This window comes from Danio aesculapii, chromosome 15 (genome assembly GCF_903798145.1).
Source record: "Danio aesculapii chromosome 15, fDanAes4.1, whole genome shotgun sequence".
NCBI lineage: Eukaryota > Metazoa > Chordata > Actinopteri > Cypriniformes > Danionidae > Danio > Danio aesculapii.
In genome coordinates, this window is record NC_079449.1 from 44,020,927 (window position 1) to 44,038,111 (window position 17,185).

The 17,185-nt window shown below is 38.2% G+C and overlaps 1 protein-coding gene across 2 annotated transcripts in view; it reads right to left on the bottom strand.

Annotated features, from left to right (window-relative positions):
* Positions 1–2,960: 2,960 nt before the first annotated feature.
* The window catches only part of porb (P450 (cytochrome) oxidoreductase b), a 49,861-nt gene continuing 35,636 nt past the window's right edge, over positions 2,961–17,185 (bottom strand). For both annotated transcript variants that reach the window (XM_056473088.1, XM_056473087.1), the window contains exons 8-16: positions 15,218–15,316; positions 14,747–14,863; positions 12,351–12,469; positions 11,999–12,180; positions 9,648–9,797; positions 8,295–8,562; positions 6,800–6,945; positions 6,099–6,184; positions 2,961–4,561 (exon numbers count right to left, since the gene is read on the bottom strand). In XM_056473088.1, coding sequence (XP_056329063.1) covers positions 4,417–4,561; positions 6,099–6,184; positions 6,800–6,945; positions 8,295–8,562; positions 9,648–9,797; positions 11,999–12,180; positions 12,351–12,469; positions 14,747–14,863; positions 15,218–15,316 — 1,312 coding nt within the window. In that variant the 3' untranslated portion in view covers positions 2,961–4,416. The remainder of the gene's footprint in view (positions 4,562–6,098; positions 6,185–6,799; positions 6,946–8,294; positions 8,563–9,647; positions 9,798–11,998; positions 12,181–12,350; positions 12,470–14,746; positions 14,864–15,217; positions 15,317–17,185) is intronic.

Consider the following 17,185-nt stretch of genomic DNA (forward strand, 5'->3'; position numbering starts at 1 on the left):
CTATAATTTTCCATACATTATAGCTACTGTGTAGAAAGATACTTATATTTCTTTCATAATGATGTCATTCTTAACCTTTAAAAAGGCATGAGGGGAAAATAATAAGCAAAAATATATATAATTTCATGTCATTTTATATAATCTGGATCCAACTAAAACACTTTTTTAGAAATATTTTATTTATTTATTATTTAATCGTTGTATTTCCCAGGATACGTTGTCTTTTAGGGCATGAAAAAGGACCAAAGTCATTATCTATTTATTTTTATTATTATTTGCAGCGGGTGGCACGATCGCCTCACAGCAAGAAGTGCTGGTTCAAGCCTCGGCTGGGTCAGTTGGCGTTTCTGTGTGGAATTTGCATGTTCTCCGTGTATTGGCGTGGGTTTCCTCCGGTTTCTCCCACAGTCCAAACACATGCGCTATCGGGGATTTGGGTAAGCTAAATTGACTGTAGTGTATGTGTGAGAGTGAGTGTGTATGGGTGTTTCCCAGTGATGTGTTGCGTATGGAAGGGCATCCACTGTGTAAAACACATGCTGGATAAGTTGGCGGTTCATTCCGCTGTGGCGACCACTGATTAATGAAGGGACTAAGCCGAAAAGAAAATGAATATTATTTGCAGCTAAACTGTGATTCTGACCTCCCCTCTTATTCATTCATTCATTTTCATTTGGCATAATCACTTTATTCATCAGGGGTCGCCACAGCATAATGAACCGCCAACCTATCAAGCATATGTTTTACCAAAGTCCCTTTAAGGCAAGTCATTTCACTTGGCGGTCATCTTTGAAACACCTCTTGGGCAGTATGTTCGGGTATTCTGTTTGAATGGGGAAACATCAAACTCTCCAAAACTACTTGCCAAGCTTACGATTAAATTCCATATTATGAATAACCAATAAAATTAAATGACTGTCTCTTTGGTTTCTTTTCTAAATGTTCGTATCACACAAAATCTGCAGAAACTCACGTCAAGTCTGAGAATTGTCATTCTATATCGATCGCTGATTGGCTCCTGTACTAGAAGGTGGGGCTTTAGTCGCCATATTGACAGTTACACTTTTCCCCATTCAAAAGTATATGAGTGACATGTCTTGTGTATTCTGTCTTTGGTTTAACACAGCGGATGCCCTTTCAGCTGCAACCTAACATTATGAAACAAACACCACATGAGCTAAGTCTTGCTCTAGCCGCTAGCATACTAGTGTTTTCATAAGTACTTCAGAGCTACATAGCTACACAGAGCTGCATATTTCTCAAACTTCTGTTGTTTTTTTGGATTATTATTCCAAAATATCCATAATAGTAAAATAGCAATAAGGTGTGTTCAAACTGTTTATCTACTGGTACTATAAAGAAACCTATTAAGAACCTGAAGAAAGCCTATTTTTTGGAAGTAGACTCATTTTACAGCTCTCCTTGAGGTAAACAGTTGAAATTTATCATTGTTAAATCCATTCAGGAGATATCCGGGTCTGGCGGGAGCACTTTTAGCTTAGCTTAGCATAAATCACTGAATCAGATTAGACCGTTAGCATTTCACACAAAAAAGTTTCGATAATTTTCCTATTTAACACTTGGCTCTTCTGATGTTACATTATGTACTAAGACTAACAGAAAATTAAAAGTTGGTATTTTCTAGGTCAATATGGTTAGGAACTATACTCTTATTCTGGCGTAATATTCATCAAACATTGCTGCAGTACCATGGCTGAAGCAGGAGCATTGATATTATACAGTGCTGTTACATAATTACTTAGCTAGAAATACATATATATTAATAATAATACAAATAATAACAATAATTATTATTATCTAGCTGGGGGCTATTTTAAGACACCATGTAATATCATTGCTCCTGCTGTAGCCATAGTACTGCAGCAAAGTTTCTTGATTATTACGCCGGAAAATATAGTTACTACCCATTTCCACCTAGAAAATAGCAATAGTCTTACACAATGTAACTACAAAAGAGTCAAGCTTTAGATTGGAAAAATATCTAATCTTTTAAAAAAAAATTGTGAGATGCTAATGGTCTAATCTGATTCAATGACTTATGCTAAGCTAAGCTAAATGTGCTCCATTGAGACCCGGAAATCGCCTGAATGGATTTAAAAATGGTAAAAATTGACTATAAATGAGACTACTTATATAAAATTGGAGTGTTTCTTTAAATCAGACAATTAAATACCCTCTTGTTTCCTTACCTCCATCTATCTATTGATTTACAATACCTGAAAAAAGTCTTGAGGTCGATCCCAATTGTAAGAGCAACAAATACTAACTTGACTTCTAGTTGATCATTTGGAAAAGTGTCAGAAGGTGGATTTTTCCCATGAATCATCTGTTGAACTGCATCCCAATCATTACCAATACTGCAGAAGACCTACTGGAACCAGCATGGAGCCACGATTCTCACTGAAATCAGTCAAGTTTGATGAAGGAAAAATCATGGTTTGGGGTTACATTCAGTATGGGGGCGTGCGAGAGGAGAGGGCAAATTCTTCAGCACGATAGCGCTCCTGCTCAAAGCAAAGAAACTTAAGGTGCTCCAGTATTGGCCAGCCCAGTCAACAAACATGAACATTATTGAGCATGTCTGGGAAATCCAAAGAATCTTGATGAACTGTGGGAGTCCTGTAAGAACGCTTTCTTTGGCATCCCAGATGACTTTATTAATAAGTTATTTGAGTCATTGCAGAGATGTATAGCATCCCACACCAACACGGAGAGAACATGCAAACTCCGTACAGAAACGCCAACTGGCCCAGCCAGGACTCGAACCAGCGACCTTCTTGCTCTTAAGCCACAGTGCTAACCATTGAGACATTGTTCCACCCCTTCTGAATGCACATTGTTCAATCATCTTGAAAACTTTAAATAAATATGTCAAAAAAGATCATCATTTCCAAAGATCATCAGGGTAAAAGTAAACAAACACAAGTTTCAGACAAGGCTGATGTTAAATTTAGATTTAATTATTAAAAAGACATGCCTAAATTGCTGTAATATATATTTGAAACAACAGTTGCATATAAAACTTGATTATGCCAAAATAAAAGTGATTCTATCATCTCCCAACATGGTAAACTTTTCAGCAGCAGTGCTGGTTTTCAAGTTGCACTAATGCGAACTACACAGTAAATAAGGCACTAGAGCTTGAGAAATCAATTCTCCATGAGTCGTCTGCCTCAGCATTATATACACACACTTTTTGACATACAGGTATGCGTAATTATTACCACAGGAGCATTTCTGCGCGCAGAATCGGTGAAGGCCATTCAGTCTGGAATTAAGTTACATTCATATTCGGTCAAAACAAAAACAAACGTGATCCACTTCTGGGCAACATTTATGACCTCTGAACGTCTTCAAAAATGAATATTTAAAGGTCACACTTTAATGTATAGTTCACACTATTAACTACACTCAATAAACTCATAATTAGCTGCTCGTTAACAGTAAGGTATTAGTTGGGTTTAGGTTCTGGTATTGGGTAGGACAAGGCATGTAAAATAAGATCATACTTTATAAGTGCTAATAAACAGATAATATCTTAATAATAGGCAGGTAATAAGCCAGTGGTAAATGCTGTGAATTGTTGCTTAAACTAAAGTGTTGCTCAAAATGTTTTCAAAAGTTAAAAAAGTTTCTTCGTGCTTATAAGGTACCATTAGAGCATAAATCCAAATATAAATTCAGTAATAATCCCAACTCCACTGCATTTAGTGAATATTAAAATGTATGTGATTCTAAAGTTACGTGCTTAATGTGTTTAGTTAGAATGGTAAAACCACGATTTTTCATAGTCGTTTCTTTAAATATTTGTTTTCCTCCAATGTAATGTGACATTATTCGCTTCTTTCAGACAAACGTGTCAGAATGATCGAAACGAACACATTTAACCCTTGTGTACTGTTCAAACTGACTACTCTTTGGTTATGTTGGGGGCTGTTTTTGCCCCATTGACTTCCATTATATGGACATTTTTGATTGCAAAGCCATGACAGCTTATAAATCAACATCAACAGTAAAATTGACAAACTGTAGCTCCTTCCAAAAGGGAACACACCAGCAACAATCAAGAATGCATGATTATATGCCGTCATGGCTTTGCAATCAAAAAAAGTCATTATAATGGAAGTCAATGGGTCAAAAACAGCCCCCAATGTAAAGAAAGAGTAGTAAATTTGTGTATTTTTGAAAAAGTTCAAAGCATTTTTCCAAAATATGTATCAAAATAAGATTTATTGCCAAAAATCATTCCATTTGCTAAAACACAGAGAAAGTTGTGGCCAAATTAAGACTCAAAATCCCTCCAGAGTGGATGAAAGTGACCCAACAGCACACAAGGGTTAAACTCATCCCAATAGAAACCACCACATCAGTAATGTTGTCGCTCTGAAGGGTTATTTAACTCCAGACGTCCTGCGAGTAGCGTCCTTTAGTCATCAGTTTCTTGATGTAGTCTACAGCTTGAGTCCGACTCATCCCTCCCAGCTCCTCTGCAATCTCGTAGAAGGCGGTCTGCACGTCGCGAGCCATGTTACGAGCATCTCTGAGGAAAAACATGAGGTGTAACGTGAGGATCGTTTCAGGGAGGTGTTGTGTGTTGTGTAATGTGATGGCATGTTATGGAGTTTACACACCCATAGATGTAGATGTGAGGTTCCAGACTAGTTTTTAGTTTTAGGCTAGTTTTTAACAACAAACAGTGCTCTAGGCTAGATTTTAACGGTAGGTGGCGCTCTAGGCTAGTTTTAATAATGAACGGTGCTCTAGGCTTGTTTTAAATAGCAGAAGGCCCTTTAGGCTAGTTTCAAACAGCAGACAGTGCTTTAGGCTGGTATTAAACAGCAGACGGCGCTCTAGGCTAGTATTAAACAGCAGATGGCGCTCTAGGCTAGTTTTAAACAGCTGAAAGTGCTCTAGGCTAGTTTTAAACAGCAGATGGTGCTCTAGGCTAGTTTTAAACAGCAGGTGGCGCTCTAGGCTAGTTTTAAACAGCAGACGATGCTCTAGGCTAGTTTTAAACAGCAGACGACACTCTAGGCTGGTTTTAAACAGCAGAAGGCACTCTTGGCTAGTTTTAAACAGCAGAAAGTGCTCTAGGCTGGTTTTAAACAGCAGATGGTGCTCTTGGCTAGTTTTAAATAGCAGACAGCGCTCTAGGCTAGTTTAACGGTAGGTGGCGCTCTAGGCTAGTTTTAATAATGAACGGTGCTCTAGGCTTGTTTTAAATAGCAGAAGGCCCTTTAGGCTAGTATTAAACAGCAGACAGCGCTCTAGGCTGGTTTTAAACAGGCTAGTTTATAAACGCAGACGGAGCTCTAGGCTAGTTTTAGACAGCAGATGGCGCTCTAGGCTAGTTTTAGACAGCAGACGGCGCTTTAGGCTAGTTTATAACAGCAGACGGCGTTCTAGGCCAGTTTAAACAGCAAACGGCGCTCTAGGCTAGTTTTAAACAGCAGACGGTGCTCTAGGCTAGTTTATAACAGCAGACGGCGTTCTAGGCTAGTTTAAACAGCAGACGGCGTTCTAGGCTAGTTTAAACAGCAGACGGTGTTCTAGGCTAGTTTAAACAGCAGACCATGCTCTAGGCTAGTTTTAAACAGCAGATGGCGCTCTAGGCTAGTTTATTACAGCAGAAGGCGTTCTAGGCTAGTTTAAACAGCAGACGGCGCTCTAGGCTAGTTTATAACAGCAGACGGCGTTCTAGGCTAGTTTATAACAGCAGACGGCGTTCTAGGCTAGTTTAAACAGCAGATGGCGCTCTAGGCTAGTTTATTACAGCAGACGGTGTTCTAGGCTAGTTTAAACAGCAGACGGCGCTCTAGGCTAGTTTTAAACAGCAGACGGCGCTCTAGGCTAGTTTTAAACAGCAGACGGCGCTCTAGGCTAGTTTAAAACAGCAGACGGCGCTCTAGGCTAGTTTATAACAGCAGACGCGTTCTAGGCTATCTTAAACAGCAGATGGCGCTCTAGGCTAGTTTTAAACAGCAGACCGTGCTCTAGGCTATAGGTATAACATGAGGATAATTTCAGGGAACTATGCGTGTTGTGCAATTTGTTGGCATGTTATGAATTTTACGCACCCACAGATGTAGATGTGGGCATTGTCTGTATGAACCAGCTTCCAAACTGCCTCCTTGTTGTTCTTCAGGAGATGCTGGACATAGACCTGCGTGAAAATACAAAGGAAAGTAAGTGATAGAGAAAAGGCACTGTAATCATAATTTTTTACTAGTAACAATTAACCAATACAGCCATAAACATTTTGACATCAATAATTAAGTAACAATTAAGCAATACTTCAAATAGTGAGCTTCAAATAGCATCCCTATTCACTTCTGAATCAATTCTGAGGCTAGTTTTTAAGCAGATCGTGCTCAGTACATAATATTAGACTAGATATTCTTCAAGATACTAGTATTCAGCTTAAAGTGACATTTAAAGGCTTAACTAGGTTAATTAGGGTAAAGTTAGGGTAATTAGGCAAGTCATTGTATAACAGTGGTTTGTTCTGGAGACAATCTAAACAAATGGGGGCTAATAATACTGACCTTAAAATGGCTTTAAAACAATTAAGAACTGTTTTTATTCTAGCCGAAATAAAACAAATTAGACTTTCTCCAGAAGAAAAAAAATTATAGCAAATACTGTGAAAAATTGCTGAATCTGTTAAACATGATTTGGGATAATTCACAGGAGCGCTAATAATGTTGAATTTAACAATAATTGTAGGGCTAATAAGGATCCCGGTCTGATGGCGATCTCAGTGATGTGTCTGTAATACCTTTTCTGCCTGGTCTCTGGAAAAAGCTACATTGAGTGTTGTCAGAACTCCAGTCTTTTCAAACTGCGCAAGTTCCTCTTGGTACAGAAAGTCCTCGTTCTTGTGACGACAGCCAAAGTATAACACCGTCTCTCCCACTTCCTTTCCTACAAACCAGAAATGAAGATTACTAAATTACACAGTGGTGAAATAAAGTGCACATAACATCCAACATACAACTCAACGAAAAGCTTACTGTAAAAAAAACAAAAAAAATAAATAAAGTAGGGCAACACAGTGGCAGAGTGGTTAGCGCTGTCGCCTCATGCAAGAAGCTCACTGGTTTGAGCCCCGCATGTTCTCCCCGTGTTGGCGTGGGTTTCCTCCGGGTGCTCCGGTTCCCCCACAGTCCAAACACATGCGCTATAGGGGAATTGATGAATTAAATTGGCTGTAGCGTATGAGTGTGAATAATTGTGTATGGGTGTTTCCCAGTGCTAGGTCGCAGCTGGAATGGCATCCGCTGTGTAAAACATATGCTGGATAAGTTGGTGGTTCATTTTGCTGTGGCAACCCTGGATTAATAAAGGGACTATAAGCCTAACTAAGGAAAATGAATGAAAAAAAAAAAAGTGATGTACTACATCCCTACTATATATATATATATATATATCAAATAGACAGGAATGAATGACTATACATCTAAAAGTCTGCCTAATTTTTTTGCCAATGTTTTAGCCAAGACTTGTGCATCTCTTTATTTGTTAGAAATAACAATTACTCACTATTTACTCTCCCTCAAGTGGTTCAAACTCATTTATGAGTTTCTTTATTTTGAAGAATAGTAGGATAGCAGGAAAAATACTATGGGAGTCAATGGTTACAGGTTTCCAACATTCTACAAAAACATCTTCCTTTGTGTTCAACAGAAGAAAGAAACTCAAACAGGTTTGGAAAAAGCAAGAGATGAGCTTATTTTATTTTATTTGCGCTACGAGTACCTGCAGTTTCAAATAATTCATTGAATAAAAAAATAAAAAAATGCCTGATGTCATGCGCTCCAGCACAAACATTATTGATATAGCAGTTGCCTAGCAACATAGAAAGCACAGCGCACTGCTCATTTCTTAAGTCCACAAAACATAATTATTACGTAAAACTGGAAAAAAAATGAAAGAAACTTTTTTGGACCATTAATATCTTACAAAAAAGAAAGTTAAAAAAAATGTTCCTATTTAAAACTCTTCTGTAACTCTTCTTTCTGCCAAATTCCTCTGTAGTTACATCATGTACGAAGACTGACAGAAAATGAAAAGTTGTTATTCTCCTAGTCAATATGGATAGGAATTATACTCTCATTCAAGGAACTTTTCCATGGCTATAATATATAGTGTATATAATATATAATGACAGAATTTTCATTTTTGAGTGAACTGACCCTTTAATGACAATTATTATAATCATAATAATGCAAATCATCATAGAAGATTTGTAGCAGACTTGAATATAACCTTACCTTGTTCTTTGAGCCACCCGCGCTCCTGAATGAACCCTACGAAGGGTGCAATACCCGTGCCAGGTCCAATCATTATAATTGGGTTTGTGGACTTGAAGGGCAGGCGGAACTGAGATTTGCGGATGTACATGGGCACCGTAGCTTTGTGTCCATTGTCGGTGGGCATTTTGTTCTTCAGCCAGTTTGTGGCGACTCCTTTATTAACCCGGCCGGTCTTGGTTTGGTACTCCACCACTACGGCACAGATGTGGATGCTGTTGGGGTAAACCTGGGAAAATGCAAAAAAAAAAAAAAAAAGATTACATGCACGATTAATGGGTTACACTTTACAATAAGGTTACATTAGTTTAAGGGGAGCTATTATGTCCCTTTTTACAAGATGCAAAATAAGTCTCAGATGAATGTGTGTGTGTGTGTGAGAGAGAGAAGTTTCAGCTCAAAATATCACACAGATAATGTTTTATAACTCTCTGAAACGGACCCTTTTAGGCTTTGATCCTAATTGTGACGTTTTGGTGACTGTCGCTTTAAATTCAAATGAGATTGTGCATGCATGTTTTTAGCTCCGCCCTCTTTTGAAAAGAGCACAATCTTGTCTGAATTTAAAGCGGTTTTGCTGTGGTAGCCTACAGCCTACAGATAAGAAAAATCTTAATATTAAAAAAGGAAACATAGGCTGAACCATTTGAACGAATGCTTTAAATAATTTGGCCTAGTGTAAAGCAAGCATCATGTTTTTAGTTAGATTAAATTCTGCCGTCTGTCATATACAGTAGGCCTATAGGTCTGTTTTTTTTACTAAAGAAGATATATTATTTGGGTTTATCACCAGAATTATAGCTGGATAAACTGGATTATGCTTAAAAAAAACAAAAAAAAAAACAAACAAAAAAAAGGCACAGTATCGGGATCAGATCTGTATCGGTCGATATTCAGAATTTTGGTATCGGGATCGGATCGTTTCCAAAAAAAAAGGTATCAGTGCATCCCTACAGTAAATGATGTAACTGCAGAAGAGCCAAGCTTTAAATAGGAAAAGTGTTAAAACTCTTTTTTTTTTGAGCAAGATGCTAACGGTCTAATCCGATTCAAGGATTTATGCTAAGCTAAGCTAAAAGTGCTCTCATTATTCCCGGAGATTGGCTGAATGCATTAAAAAATGGTAAAACTCAACTGTTTAACTGTATTATTTCAAAAAGAAAAAAAGTGTAGTGTTCCTTTAAGAGAAGCTGAAGCTGAACGAGTCAGACATTTCCCCACAGGGGACATGGTATTCTTTTTAGGAATGCTAAAACAAATATAAAAGCAAGTCGTTACACATTCTATCTCCAGCATGAAGCAAACATATCTGACCTTTGAAGATGATGAAATGGAGTAGTAGCGGGCCTGCAGTCGTGGCAGAAGCTCACAGAGGTGGTCAATCGGAGGCCGTAAAGATGGCAAATCCTCAAGAATAGCCACAATATTCCTGCAAGAGTCCAGCACCCAGCTCTGGTACTGTGCCTGAATGGAGACACGGACAACATCACATTATATATATATATATATATATATATATATATATATATATATATATATATATTTATATATATATATATATATATGCACGCACATTGCTATAAAGGCACCATCTAAAAATGAATTTGCATACGTGCATCGGAAACATTTCCATTCAATGAGCAAATAATATGTGATGCTCAAATGCGCTTGGGCAGCTGAAATGCCGGTGCCTTGATAAGAGCGGAGGGGTGCTGCTATACCGCCCTAACAAAGTGTTTTTCTAATACACCTGTGTCTCCCACAGACACGGATACTACTCCAGACAGTAAAGTGTCGCCCACAATTGAGGCAACTCTCTCCTCAAAGGGTGTTAGTTCAGCATCCCCTGTTCCCCCGCCTGTTCGCTACACATTTTAACAGTGCGCCGCTGTTCTCCTCTTAACCTGCTCCTTTACATCAGACCATTTCTTTTTTAATTCACTCACAGTGCGATGTTCAGACCCCACTGTGTTAACCCCGTCAGCTAAACTCTCACACTCTTTTTTTTTCTTTTGTTATTAATTCTGGAGGACAAACTAGCAAATAACAGTGTTTTTCTCCGGTCTACCTCCGATAGGAGCACCTCCAATTCACATTCTGTGAAGTTTCTCTTCTTACGTGCTTTTGCCATTGCTTTTTCGTTTGGTTTTGAACCTAAAGTAGAGTCATTAGCATATTTACAGGAGGGAGGGGTTTTGCGCTCGTGCACGTGCGCTCAGTTTCACGTTAATTCGGATGTGCAAAGATAATATGTGTGGTGTTCCGTGTACGCAGTGTTTCATAAATCAGATTTTTTTAGTGCGTACGCACATTTACAGCTTTGTCCGTACGCAATGTTTTGCATGAATTCAACGCGAGTGTTTGTACATGAGGCCCCAGATGTTTTCAACTAGATGCGGCTGGAAAATACGTGCACGTCACTTGTGTATGTGTGCGCCGCTTGCACAACATGTGCTCCAATGTGCACATGGTGCGCGCCTCCATTGGAAATGACAAACTTACACCCTAAGCTTACTGGTATTGCTTACAAGGTGCGCGCTCAGCAGCCACATTTTAATAAAACTATAGCGCTTCATACCGAATCTACATACTAGAGCTGCACAATTCTGGCTAAAATGAGAATCGCGATTTTTTTTGCTTAAAATAAAGATCAGGATTTTCTCACGATTCTGTAGATGTAAAATAAAGCTTAATATGAGTGGCCAATTATTATAGTTTTTTCTCAAACATATGGTAAAACAACAATATTATGTGTAGGTCTACTGGTTTCTATAAATAATTCTATTCTACTTATAATAATTCTGATGTTGAGTTATGTTTGAGATATAGGCCTATGCTTGCAATCTGTCATGGACAATATTAGACCATTATATTCACTGGTAAAATCAACATTATATAGGCTAGAGTAGTCATACTGACACTAAACATTTTTAATGCACAACTGTGTGTTCGCTATGAAAGAAAAAAACAGATCAAATGCTTGTCGCAATCATAACTCTGAAATGCGATATGTTGATTTAAATGAAGTGCACGCTTTCGGTTTCATTTTCACTGCTAAGTGCTGTTCATACTTCGCGCGCAGCTCTCAAACGATCACTGTGCAACAAACTGAATATTATTTACAACTTCATTACCTGTTACTCACAGCCTATGCAGGTTCTGTTCACTAAAATAGACGCGCGTCTATCGTTAAGTATGGCGCGCGCCCGCCCTCTGTGATAACAGCTCATGGTCAGCAGCTTACGTCACGTATGATTTCCTGGCCGCGAATACAGCATTATATGAAGACAGAAATGACATTTTTAGGTGAATTATACCTTATAAATACAGTATGCGACTATTTCAACATCATTTGGAGGTGTCCATGTTGCTGAGCAATGTATGTGAAACTTTGCTTCTCTCCTGAACTTGAAAATATGATTGGCAGAATCGTAGAAATGCTGGATTAAGATCGTCTAGGGGGTCGAATCAAGATCGCAATCTTTTTCCGATTAATTGTGCAGCTCTACTACATACAAAATCTTTTTTTATTACCGGTTTTGACAATGGTGTTCAGTCAATAAATATCAATACGGATTTTATCACCCAGCCCTAGCTGCAACATAACGATCCTGTATTAACTGCAGGTTATCAGTGAATGTGTGTGAAATGCCAGCGCTGCTTACTTTGCCCTCAGCAGAAGAGGAGGCCATTTTCCTCATGTTCTCCTGGTCTTTGGGGTCAGTGGCGTATTGTGCCAGTTCATAAAGTACATTTGTGCGTGGAGAATTTGTGATGTCCAGATAATGAGTAAGAGCGGTGCGATAGCTGGTCGGGCAGGGGAATGGATGCTTCTTATTGGACTCCTCTGTAAAAAACAGATACAGTACACACACACACACACACACACACACTTCAGCGATATACAGTTGAAGTCACAATTATATCTTAATTATTGTTGGGAGAAAAAGTATTCAGGCGGGCTAATAATTCTGCCTTGCTGTACTGATCTTCCCTCTGTTAATGTTAGTGTCGTACCGTCGAGGTTGTTGAGGGAGATCACAGTGTCCAGATCCACAGCAAGCAGCTCCCCGATCTTGTTCACCATCGCTGTGTCGTTGATGGGATACACGGCAACGTGATCTCCAGATTCATATCTGAGCACAACAATCACATCGCCAATCAACAAACACACACATACATATAAAAACACACAGACATGCAAATACACACACACTCACGCATACACTAACACAAACACGCATACAAACATAATCAAAGACACGGTCTAACACAAAGAGACACACAAAAGCAGACAAACACACTCAAACAAACACACACACACTCAAAAAGTTGGAACTAATTAATAAAAAAACAAACACAAACACGCAAACATACGCTCGCACAAACATGCTCACACACACAAACACAGAAATGCATACGCACAAACACAAACAAGCTCACGTGCAAACACACTCACATGCTCACACACACACTCAAATAAACACACACACTTAATCACACACACACTCAAACAAACACACACTCAAACATGCTGACACTCAAACACACAAATATGCTCACACACGCAAACACACACACGCTCACAGACATACTGAAACACTCGCGCACACACACTTAAATAAACACAAACTCAAACACACACACAAAGCAAAAAGTTGGAACTAATTCAGTTTTTTCCAGAAAACACAAACATACACACGTACAAACATGGTCACACACACACACATGCTCACGCAACCTCAAACACACATGCTCAAATAAACACACACCTAAACACGTGTTCATATACACACACACACACACACACACGCTCATGCACACTCAAAAGCACACACACTTAAACAAACACACATTGAAACTCAAACACTCACACAAACATGGACATGTAAAAATAAATGTACGACCGCACATTTCTAAATTTACTTTGACTTGTATTTCATTGCAGACAATACAACAAACATTATCTACTGTGTTCCCCGTGATTTATTTAGTTATATTTCCTCAAATGAACATGTTTTCTTAGAACACACTCCGACAAAAGCTGTGAGAGGAGCAGTTTAGGGCAGTAGTCAGGTAAACTGGTTAATAATGATGTGATTTGAAACAGGTGATGTCAACAGGTGATTACAATTATGATTTGGTTCAAAAGCAGCATCCAAGAAAGGTCTAGTCCTTTAGGAGCAAAGATGGGTTGAGGATCGCCAGTTTACCAACAAATACAGGAGAAATGATAGAAATGTTTAAAAACAATGTTCCTCAAAGAAAGAGAGGAAGACATTTGGATATTTCAGCTTCAACAGTGCAGAACATCATTAAAAGATTCAAGGAATCTGGAGGAATTTCAGTGCATAAAGGACAAGAGCGCAAGCCTAAGCTGAACAACCGTGATCTCTGATCCCTCAGGCAGCACTGCATCAAGAATCCTCATTCATCTATAAGCAATATCACCATATGGGCTCAGGACTACTGTGGCAAACCTTTACATAGTTACATATACATAGTTACTATGCCAAAAGGAAGCCCTATGTTAACAGTGTCCAAAAGCCCTGTTGAAGCGCGGCTCGGAGGCATCTGAGATGGACCATCACACAGTGGAAACGTGTACTGTGCTCAGATGAATCAGTATTTCAGATATTTTTGGGGGGAAATAGACACTGTGTGCTCCGGATCAAAGAGGAAAAGGATCATCCAGACTTTAGGTAGCATTAAGTCCAAGAGCCAGGGTCTGTGATGGTATGGGGTTGTGTCAGTGCCCTTAGCAAAGGTAACTTGCACTTCTGTGATGCACCATTAATGCTGAAAAGTACAGAGAGATTTGAGCACAATATGCTGCCTTCTTTTCCAGGGACACCCATGCATATTTCAACAAGACAATGCCAAACCACATTCTGCACACATTACAAAGTCCTGCTGCGGAGGAAGAGGATACAGGTACTTGACTGGCCTGCCTGCAGTCCCGAACTGTCTCCAATAGAGAATGTGTGGTGCATTTTGAAGGTCAAAATGCAACAACGAAGACCCCGTACTGTTGCCCACCTTACGACTTGTTTGCAGGAAGAATGGGAGAAAATTACACCTAAACACTTCATCACTTGGTGTCTTCAGTCCCTAATGCTTTACTGTTCCAACTGCTTTTGAAATCTGTTGCAAGAACTAAAATTGCAATAGGCGTTTATTAAAAATGTGTTGTATTGTCTGCAATGAAATACAAGTCAAAGTAAATTTGAAAATCACTGGTTTCTTTTTTTAATTTGCGTTGTTCCACACTGTGCCAACCTTTTCTGATTTATGGTTGTATAAATAAAAGACAGGAGCACATATTTTGGACAGGCTTGAAAACGTCTTGAAATGTGTCGATGTAATTCATTCAGTGGGAAGTGCGTTGGAGTTAATCATGCAGCAGTCTCTACCTGATTTTTGAGCCCGTGATGTCCAGCTCCAAGTGCATCAGATGTCTCTCGCCGCCTTTATTGAGTTTGCGGTTTACAGTAACTGGAGCCAAGAAAGGGTTCTTCGAATCGAAGGGTCTGTGAAAAACACAATGAATGACAGACAGTAAAATAAGAGTTCTCTTAGAGGCTCAGTAATCAACCAAAGTTAACTTGGAGCAGAAATGGCAGACGGCTGCTTCTCACTCAGGGCTGTTTATGCTAATGAGGGAGAGATGGTTACTAGTAGGCGGAGTTTCCCCCCCTCTGATGACACGTCCAAATGAAGAATGTCAATCAAAGTGTTTCTGCAGACTGTATTCATCAAGTCTGATTATAAACAAATACATATTCACACACTGCTGACACACAACTGTGTGTAAACCACTTAGAGAAGTGATTTTTGCATAAAAGGGTCCCCTTTAATAGGAAAATAGGAAGCGTTTTACTCACGGTTTCTGGTTCTCAAAGCTCTTGAGTCGTCCCAGCTCTCCAGTGTAGACTTTATTCATGTTCAGATCAGTGTGTACCTTCAGCTCATACTGACGGATGCTGAGAGAGAGAGAGATTTTTGGTACATTTTTAATTTTATACTATTATTAAAAACACTAAAATAACAAATGTACATTTCAGTCCGGACATGCGTTCTCCATCTTTAACACGTTTTCAAATTCTTCACATTTGATCCTCACATTTGAAATCAAAATAAATTCTGACTTTAATTAAACTCTTAAGACCCCGTGGCACATCTCGACCAACCTCACCCTCTGTCCTTTCTTGTTATATTAGGTGAATGGACATATTTGCTTTTCCAAAAACAAAATAATTAATTAACTCGAACCAACCTTCACTAAAAATGAAACCAACCTTTAGAAAGCGCCACCTTAAAATCTACAAACATAAAACTAAGCATCGGAAAATACAGAGAGGCAGTTGTGTATTGTATTTCATATTTATTAATCATATTTTTCTTTTTAATAATCACATTGGTTTTTTTATACTGTTGTACGAAGTTGTTATAATTATTACTAGTATTTTTATACATTTATGGAAAAAACTTAAATATTAATCTTACATATTTTTTCTTTTTAATGTTATTATTAATTTTATTTCTATATAGCATGCATGTATCTGTCTACTTAATTATTTAACAGATCTATTCTTGTTTTCAGCCTCTTCACCCTTGTGTATTACTCCGCCCACAGTAGGACTAAAGAGGAACTAAACAGCTCACTACAGTTCGACAAATATTGCAGCTGTTGGACAGCATAAACGCTTTCAGGCAAGAATGTAGTTGTTTAGATTGCAACTATGCAGTTTATTTATAAGGATCGTGCCTATTTTAAAAATATTTACAATTTCAGAAAAACAGCGCATCGGCGGCCATCAGCATGTCATACTGAGCAGAGCAAAGACGGTTGATGTTCTGCCACAAGGTAGCGACAGAGGCCGCACAATAATCCCTTAGAGGAGAAAAACCCAGAGTAATTTCAAACTTCAGCTGATCAAATCATTATAAAACATTTAAGTCACATTCTAAGTCGATCTCTCTCTTTTGTATGTTGTCGTGCTGTATTTATATCATAGTAATGTGCTAGTGTTTCTTTGGCTTTTTCGGGGTTAATTATTGTGAAATCCCAGAGAACAGAGAAATACTGGGAAATCTTTGTAGACTGATGGCATTTCATGCTGTTCAGCCTTATAATCTTAAAATGTGAGCAAAATCATCTGTTTTGTCATCACTTTAGACATTACGCTAGAGAAACATTCAAACACTAGCTCTACAGTGACGTTGGTGAATAAGCAATGGTTTCTGCTGTTCAGACAGTCAGCTGCTGATGTGAATGAGTGGAGGAAGAAAGTAGTTCCTCATACAAAAGGATGTAAGGTCTTTTCTTATATACACAATTATATTGTTGAACTGCTGTATAAACGCAATATCACACGAGTAGCAGTACGATATGGCTGTATATTGTCACTGATGTGACACTAAGGCACTCATCCTGCAGCCTTGAGCCAACGCACACCTCCCACCACTGCCGATATACAGCCAGATTGCACTGCTATATATATATATATATATATATATATATATATATATATATATATATATATATATATATATATATATATATACATACATACATATATACATACATATATATATATATATATATACACATATATATATATATATATACATACATATACACATATATACATACATACATACATACATACATACATATATATATACATATATATATATATATATATATATACACATACATATACACACATATACATAAATACATACATACATACATACATATACATATATTTATACATATATATATACAAACATATACATATATTTATACATATACACACATATACACACACACACACACATTACATTAC